We start from the raw sequence: 8817 nt of genomic DNA, 5'->3' as shown, positions 1-8817 counted from the left end.
AATCTATCAGCATTACTTACTAAGTTTAAGTTTTGCTGCTGTTACTTGATGTGGTGGGTGATTTTGCAACTGATAAAAGAAATGAAAAGGCCCTTGCACTCAAGAAAGTAGAAGAAAGGCATCTAAATGCCTGAATTTCTTTGGTTCTATGTTAAATCTAGGTATTTTTGGCACTTTAACATACTGGACTTCTTGCAAAAACTGTGCAAAATGCAACACAACTTTAAATGTAAACACAACTTCTAAAGGTGTAGTACTGAATATATAACCTGCGCAAGCACACCCGCATTAGGTTATATAACAGGACAGTAAATACTGGCCCTGGAATGGCCTTGGAGGTCGTCCAGTCCAACCACTATCTTCTCGCAGAGTACTGAGGCCCAGCGAGGTTAAGTCCACAGACAGGCAAAGCTGAACTTGGGCTCACTCTCATTGGCGCGCATATTACTAGCTCAGGTTATCTAATACCTTTGCTTGCCATTTCCTCTTTTCTTTTGTGTCTGCTTGTGCAAAAGGAAACTGGCCTGGCTTCACCCGCTTGGAATCCAAAACCCCACCAGAGAGCGAGTTAGGGGCCCTGCCAGGCATCTGGCGAACTCGAGATGAAATAACTTGCCCAAGGTCAGAGAGCGCGCCAGGCCCGTCCCAAAGAGTTCTCCGCAGAGAAACCCGCCGCTCTTTCCCAACCACCCGCGTGGGTGTTCAGAAATCCGCCACCGAGGACACAGCTCCTTGCCCAACTCCGCGGCCCGCTTCTGGACAGGGCGTGTCCCCCGCGCCGCTGGGCCAACGGGACGACTAAGAGCGGCACAACCCAAGGTTCCTGGGACCCGCCCAGCGGTACCCTAGCGGGGCCGGGCCTCTGCCCTCCAAGCGCACGCAGCTGACACCCCTTCCCACCCAGACCTAGAGCGCTGGAGGGGCGGGGCCGTCTGCTGACAGGACTCCCGGGGCCGTCCCCATTGGGCCAGAGAATGAGTGACGCGCCAAGCCCCGCCCCGCCCCGGCGCCCGCCTGGCCGCCTGCGCTCCAGGCGCTGACGTGTCTGGGCTGCTGGCTTCCGCTCCTCCCCCAGCTGGCAGCCACTAGGAGCGGCGAGAGGGGCGGGGTGGCCGGGGCTGGCGCTCCCCTCGGCCCCCGCTCCCGGCCCGCCCTACCGCCCCGGCCTCCCGGATGAGGGTATATATTCCAAGCGGGTGCGGTACGCCGATGACTGGCCGTGCGGAAGGAGCCCGAGCCAGGCGCAGCTGCCGAGGACGGTGAGGGGCTCCCGGTGGGGTAAGAGGGCAGCGGCCTGAGATCCGGGCGGGCGTAGGGCCCGGTCTTGCCACACACACGCTCCCACGACCACGCGTGCAGACGTGGATACGCGTCTCACGTATGTGACACGCTGGCAGCCTGGCACGCGCAGAGGATCCCTCCTGCACGCCCACACCCTACCCGTGCGCCTCGCAGTCGCACCCTGCCCTTGGCGACCCCGCTGGAGCGTGTGTGGGTTGGGCTGCCGGTGGGTGAAGGGGCCGGGAATGGGATGGGGGCTCCCCCTGAGGTGGACTGGTGGCGTTGGGGAAGGAGCTTTGAGCCAGTATCTGGAGTCAGAGGGGATCGTCAAGGCGGTTGGGTTGGGAGTGGGGCCTCCCCTAGGTGGGCGATAGGGACCTTGAGGTTCTCAGGCAAGAGCCTTGTGGACAGTTATACCAAGTTTTGGGGGCCTTCAGTGGGGACAAGCGGTCGTTGGGACTGTCAGGTGGGAGCGAGTTGGTGTGTCTTCAATGTATGAGGAAACGAATTGGGAGTGCTGGCAAGAAGGACAGGAGATACTTGTGGGGGACCAGACAGTAGGACAAAACCTGCTTGCTTGCTACTTTGTTTTGTTTTAATACTGAGAGTGAGAGAGGATTGAAATTTCTGGGTTTCCCCTCATTTTGCCAAGCAAAAGGTTGGTGGTATTGGAGGGCTGAGAGCACACATGCTGAACATATGGCTTCTTGAAGATTTTATCAAGTTTGGCCTGATGCTGTGCTATATTTATTTGTACATGGTTTACAAAATCTGAAATCAGGTAATAGTGATTATGATCACACGTGTGTCATTATGTGGTGCAAAAGTTTAAGGCCTTTCAAGTGAAATTCACTGAGTGTGAACCCAAGGGTTTGCAGGAAACTCAAGGCAGTTGTCTTTTCCTTCACAATTAGTCAGTTGGCTCACTTAGCTGGGACTAAGAAACACTTCATAGGCTATGCTGCCAAGCATATATAGGATTCAGTTAGTGGTTGATTTTCAAAAGCTCTGAGAGGTTTACTTATCCATTTGGGGTGCATATGTATAGCGGTACAGATAGAGGTGGGGAGGAGAACAGAAAAGGAGGGGGAAATACTGGATTTCTTTAATACTGGTATATAAATTCTAATATTGATAATGGTGAACTATTATTAAATTTGTCACTTATTAGGCTATGGTCATATACCAAATTTTGCATAAGGCTATGGGCATATACCAAATTTTGTCATAATTTCAGGGGCCAATTTTTCAGATTTTGGTTGTCAAAATAAAAATCCTTATCTTTAACTTTCCGATTCATTGCTCCTTATCATTACACACACATTCATCTCTTACTAGGTTTAATGTGAAATATGGTACTATTTTTATAGCATGGAGGTGCTTATATCTACCTCAGATAAACATCATAGATAGATTATGTTTGTCCAAAATTCAAGTATGGTTTTCATATTATGAACATTACACATGTAAATGAGCACGTGGTATCTTGTCAACCTTTGCAGACCACTGGTGGTTTAGGCCCAGATATCAAAGTTGAACCTATGTGTTCTCTTATTTTCATGGATCCATTTTCTCAAGCATCTGAAGGCGGATGGGTATCTAATAACTCTTAAGGAAAAGTTTTATAATATATTTGCATATGCTTTTTAGTAGACAGCGTGCTCTCCACTCTTGACTCTCTTGAGAGTATGAGAGAAAGGTTGGTTGTCTTACCTTCATGAGGAAGTGTATGCACAGGGAGGTAAAATGATATGCATAGGGTCTTTGACCCGATAGGGAGGGACCAACAACTAGGACTTCCTATTCTTCTGTTCCCTGCTGATCTTCCCACCATTATATACTTTCTTAAATCTGGGCAAAAGTAGTAGTATAGATGAACTCTTAGGAAAGATCTCATTCCTTGGAAAATGATTTAATATAAATCTATTCCTCTTAACTGCCTTTTATGTGACTTAAAAAATGACAAACAATAGCATCATAACTCTTGAAACCTATATAAATAGAAATGCCTTTTAATGCCTTAATGAGTGTTCAAGGCTGTCTTCTGACTTCTTTGCTTTTGTATCTGTGTATGCTCCCTAGAGGATCACATTCAGTCTGTAACTAGGTCATGTATGCTGATGACCTTGAAAGTTTTATTTTTAATTCTGGTATGACCTCTTAAGTCTAGACTACTATGTTTTGCTCTTTCATCAGCTTTTCTATTTGGATGTCTAATGGGCATCTTAAACGTAACATGACCAAAAATGCGATATTGATTCTCCCCACTCTCTACACATATCCCTGAACCTGCTCCCTGTCGTAGCATTTCCCCGTCCTCAGTGAATGACACCACTATTTGGAGTCATCGTTGCTTGATTCCTGCCTTTCTCTCTCACTCCACGAATTCAATCCATTACCTAATCATTTAGGACCACCTTTAGAATCCACTTTCACTACCACTCTCAGCCATCATCATCACTCATCTAGATTACAGTAGTAGTTCTCTAACTTCTGCCTGTTTCTTTCTTTCTTTCTTTCTTTTTTTTTTTTTTTTTTTTGACAGAGTCTCACTTCTGTTGCCTGGACTAGAGTGCTGTGGCATCAGCCTAGCTCACAGTAACCTCAAACTCCTGGGCTCAAGCAATCCTACTGCCTCAGCCTCCCAAGTAGCAGGGGCTACAGGCATGTGCCACCATGCCTGACTAATTTTTTCTATATATATTTTTAGTTGTCCAGATAATTTCTTTCTATTTTTAGTAGAGATGGGGTCTCGCTCTTGCTCAGGCTGGTCTGGAACTCCTGACCTCAAGCGATCCACCCGCCTCGGCCTTCCAGAGTGCTAGGATTACAGGCGTGAGCCACCACGCCCGGCCTGCCTGTTTCTACTTTTGCCTTCATTATCGTCCTTTTTTTCCCCCACAGTACAGCAGAACAATCCTTTTATAACCTGTATCAGACCATAATATTCCCCTGCTCCAAATTCTCCAGTGGCTTCCAAAACCCCACAGTCCTTACCTTGACCACAAGGCCCTACTTGATCTGGTCTCTGCTCGCTTCTTCTGCCTCATTTCCAGTCATCATTTGCCTTAGCCACTCGGCTCCACCTGCATCGACTCTCTTGCTCTTCCTTGAACACACCGAGCACATTGCTGTCTTGGGACTACTTCCCTTGCAGCTTTCTCTACCTAGAATGTGCCTCCCTGAGATACTGACTTGGTTTGCCCCCCTCTTCATTCAGGTGTATTCTCAAATGTCAGTTCTACAGAGGCCCTCCCTGACCACCCTGTCTAAAATACCCACCATCACGCCTGTTGCTCTTTTAGCCCCTTATCCCACTTTATTTTTCTCCACAGCCTTGTCTCATAGTACTACCTGACATTTTATGTTTTGTCTCCTGCACTGGAAGTACGCATGCACGTTGTCACTTTCTTCACTTTGTGACTATCACCCACATAGTATCTGGTGAATAGTAAGTGCTCACTAAATATTTGTTGAATGAATTAATAATGGCACATGAAAGTTAAATAATTTTCCTTCCTAAATTATCTGTTAACATACATTTGCACATTAAAAGGAAATTTTTAGGAGTAACTTATTTACATAAAGAAGTGAGGAGGTTTTTTGTGGGCCCACAGCCATTCAACAGAAATAGCAACACTGGGGCTTTGGGTATGTTCTCTCTGCCTCTGTAAAATAATCCCAATACCAGTATCTTAGAGTTTTTTTATGGATTAAATAAACTAGTATCTATAAAGCAATTCGAGTTGTACTGCCACCCTGTGATATGTAAATGCTAAGTGTCATTATCATCTGAGGGAACACACAGATGTAGGTTCTCTTGACCTGAGCTGCTAAATGGTGTTTGATATTTATGGTGCTGATGAGGTAGATAGTAGTATTAATCTTATTTTGCAGGAAAGGAAACTGAGGCATGGGGAAGTTAAGTGACTCAGCTAAACCTAGAAATTGTGCTCTGAACTACCACATATAATGGCTTTTCACTATTCCTCTGGGAGGAGAAGTGGGTTATTTCTTTGGACCTGCTCCTCCTCTATCCCTCACATCCAAGGGATTCTTTACAGTGACCCTCAAATCTGTCCCTTTCACTCTTATTTCCTCTGCAACTAATTTGCTTCAGGCCTTTGGTTTTTTATACCTGCATTTGTCTTTCAACTTGTTTTCCTGCTTCTAGTTGTCCCTTCTTACAATCTATTCTATGCCATTGCTCCTTTCTCTCATCTCTCCAAAGCATAGTGACACTGCCCTGTTTGGTAATCTATTTCTGGCTTCCTATTATTCTATCAGGCCTAAATTTTTTTTCTTAGTTTTCAAGGCTCTCTGTGGTCTAGCCCTACCCTACGCCCTTTCCCATCATTCTTCATAAGACATTAAGTTAACTTTCTTACCGCTGCCTTCCCTCCCCTGCTTGCTTCTCATGGCCCCCAGGCTCTGCTTGTTTCCTAATCTTATCTACATAGTCTGCTAAACCCTTGATGCACAGCTAGAATCACGCCTCTTTTGCGAACTCTTTCTAGACAATGACTGCCTCCTCTTACATTTTTCTCTGTTAGCCTGGTAGATTAAATATTTCCTCATTTTCTCATTTTTTAGCACTATGCAGTTTAACATTTTACTATATTATCACAGAATGCTCTGTAAAAAACATTGTCTGATTCACTATTATCTATATATTGCTTGTCTCTAGGGTCCAAGTTCTTAGTGAGTAGACATAACGGATGTGTTTTTTATTGCTTCTCTGCAGAAGTTGCTGTTGAAATGAAATGTGCTTTTCATGATTATAGGCGGTTCTAACTTACTGAATATTGCTGTATTCTTAACATAACAGAGTTGTTTTCTATCATTAGAGATAAAAGAAGAACAGATGAAATTTGAAGCAGTTAAGTATTCTTTCAGTGGTAGTTCAGTGATCCGAGGAGTAGTACATAGGCATCTCAGTGTGGTAAAGAGTTTTAGCCCTGGAATCAGACTGCCTGGGTTCACATCCCAGCTCCACCAGTTGGCCAGCTTGCTTGGCCTCTCTCTGCCTCAGTTTCCTCAAGTGTAAAGTAGTGATAATATAATAATAGTATCTATGCCACAGAGTTGTTGAAAATTAAACACCACCATGAAGGTGAAGTACTTAACGCAATGACTGGTACATATTATTGTCTTACGGGTTTAGTCTCTTACAAATATTGAGTGATGGAAAGACAGAAGTTAATTTCCTTAATATCAAGTTTTAAAAATGTACTTATTTTCTAGTAGGGAAAAAACCCTTCGAATTTGGAGGTTGGACTTTGACCTGCTATTAATTCCTTTTGCCTTTTAGGTTTACAGGTGCATAAATTATACCACTATTGTCATAAAGCTTGACTATAAGAGCATTATGAATGTTAATGACCTCAAACTCAGGTTGTCCAAAGCTGGACAAGAACACCTCCTGCTTTTCTGGAATGAGCTTGAAGAAGCCCAACAGGTAGAACTTTATGCAGAGCTCCAGGCCATGAACTTTGAAGAGCTGAACTTCTTTTTCCAAAAGGCCATTGAAGGATTTAACCAGTCCTCTCACCAAGAGAAGGTGGATGCACGAATGGAACCTGTCCCTCGAGAGGTGCTGGGCAGTGCTACCAGGGATCAAGATCAGCTTCAGGCCTGGGAAAGTGAAGGTACTGAGCATGTGCATATTTGTTCTAAGGTTTGTTATGAGATCTACTCAAATTGTAAAGTAGCTGGATCATGTAACTAATATTTTGATTATCATACCACCTTAAACCAGGTGACCATGCAGAAAGTGATAAATTATCTTGCTAAGACCTCTGCAATATCTCCTGTTGTTACTCCCTACGTTCTCTTTTCATTTCTGATGTCTGATTCAAGGCTTCTCTCATTCAGGTCTTGTCTCCAGTGTCTTTCTCTCCTCAATTTCCATACTTCTTCTAGATTTCTTTTTCTGATGTACAAGTTAAACATTTCAACGTAAGCCGGCTTAGTCTGAAAACCTGCCTTAATCTGGCCCTAGCCGGTATTGCCAATCTTGTCTCCTGCTCTATGCATTTTAGCTGAACCAAATAGTTCACCTTTTTCCTGAACATTATGTTCTGCCTTTGCTAATGTTTATCTTTACCTTGGTCTGGCCTTTGCCCTTTCTCTACCTAGCTGGGACACCTTGTAAGGTCATCTCTTGGAGTTGTGCAGTGGCTCTGCCACTTGGGGAGCTTACACTCAATCTTTAAAGTTCACCACACATTATTTGATCCAGGACCTTTTCTTCCATGTCCCAAGTTGAAATTAGTTGTTCATGCTTTTATTTCATTGTGCCATATAATAAGAGTCATTTACCTCTGTCTTTCTCATTACATTGTAAACTCTTGAAGAGCAGCCCATGTCCGTGTTATCTGTTTATGTCATGTAGCATTTAGAATAGTTTGGCCATTATAAATTGGTCAATAAATGTTTGACTACCCCAATGCTTTTTATTCTAAAGTATATCATAAAATCTGTCCTCATAACTAATCCTAATTTGTGCTTTTGTGAACAGCAAGATAGCTCAACTGTAGGTTTTGGTGGAGTTGAGAGCTGTGGTTTTTATCATCTATTATTCCTCTGTAAATAAAAGGTTGACTAAATATTGTGGTCAAGGCCCTTGAGTATTTGTACATGATCCTTGTCAAATCTGGGCCTCATTTCCTCAACTGAATGAGCAGAATGAGCAAATAATTTTCTTTCTTTTTTAAAAGACATTATTTTATTGCAGAAATAATTTCAGAATAACAGAAATAGCCCATAACCTCATCAAATCTGTTTTTATTTGCTCACATTACCACTCAGTACTTGATTGTATTATATTTACTTTTATAGATGTGCAATATTATAGATACAATCTTATAGTCTATATTTGCACCACATTGTGGTTATTTTTATTAATATTTTGTCTTCCACACTTTGGCGCTCGGCTCCAACTAAAAGAAACATAACTGGCATTATCAGTTTTCTGTATACCTCTTCGTATCCTTCTCTAGGCTTATAAATTGACTGATTTTCAAACTGTTCCAAAGAGCCCTGGGGGTTCTACTGCTGAGGAGCTGTCTCCTGTAGGGAGGGGGAGAAGGTAACTAAGCAGGTAGGTCTCCCACCCATTTATCTTCCCACTACAAGAGCAGTTCTACTTTCTTCTGTTTTGTGTTTGGTCTTTACATGAAGTTTTGTTTAAAAGGGTTTGGAGATTTAAAAAAAAATAGTTCGAAACTAATTGGATGTTCTTCAAGGAGGTGTCTTTCAGATCTGAAATGCTTGGTAGCAGCTGACTAGCTTTAAACTTAGGATAGAGCTCTGCCTCTAAGATATGAGAGAATGACTTCCAGATGAATGCTTGTGAATGGAGAGTTTTAGTGATACCACGACTCCTGTTAATGTTGGGTTCACAAACCCTTCCCTTCTTCCCTGAGTTTCAAAAAGGTTACTACTCCATATAGATGAGAATAAGTTTCAAAAGAAAGAAAGAAAAAAGGCTACTACTCCAAACTAGAAGCCATACACAGGTCTCTTCTTACCCTC

At 43.4% G+C, this 8817-nt stretch overlaps 1 protein-coding gene across 8 annotated transcripts in view; it reads left to right on the top strand.

Annotated features, from left to right (window-relative positions):
* Positions 1-1022: 1022 nt before the first annotated feature.
* UAP1 (UDP-N-acetylglucosamine pyrophosphorylase 1) overlaps positions 1023-8817 on the top strand; it is a 30013-nt gene continuing 22218 nt past the window's right edge. For 3 of the 8 annotated variants that reach the window (XM_069478418.1, XM_069478415.1, XM_069478414.1), the window contains exons 1-2: positions 1023-1259; positions 6593-6929. In XM_069478418.1, coding sequence (XP_069334519.1) covers positions 6650-6929 — 280 coding nt within the window. In that variant the 5' untranslated portion in view covers positions 1023-1259; positions 6593-6649. The other 5 variants (XM_069478416.1, XM_069478409.1, XM_069478412.1 and 2 more) reach the window with 5 other exon arrangements.

The sequence above is a fragment of the Eulemur rufifrons genome, chromosome 8 (assembly GCF_041146395.1).
Source record: "Eulemur rufifrons isolate Redbay chromosome 8, OSU_ERuf_1, whole genome shotgun sequence".
NCBI classification, from domain to species: Eukaryota; Metazoa; Chordata; class Mammalia; order Primates; family Lemuridae; genus Eulemur; species Eulemur rufifrons.
This window is presented reverse-complemented; position numbering and strand designations above follow the sequence as displayed.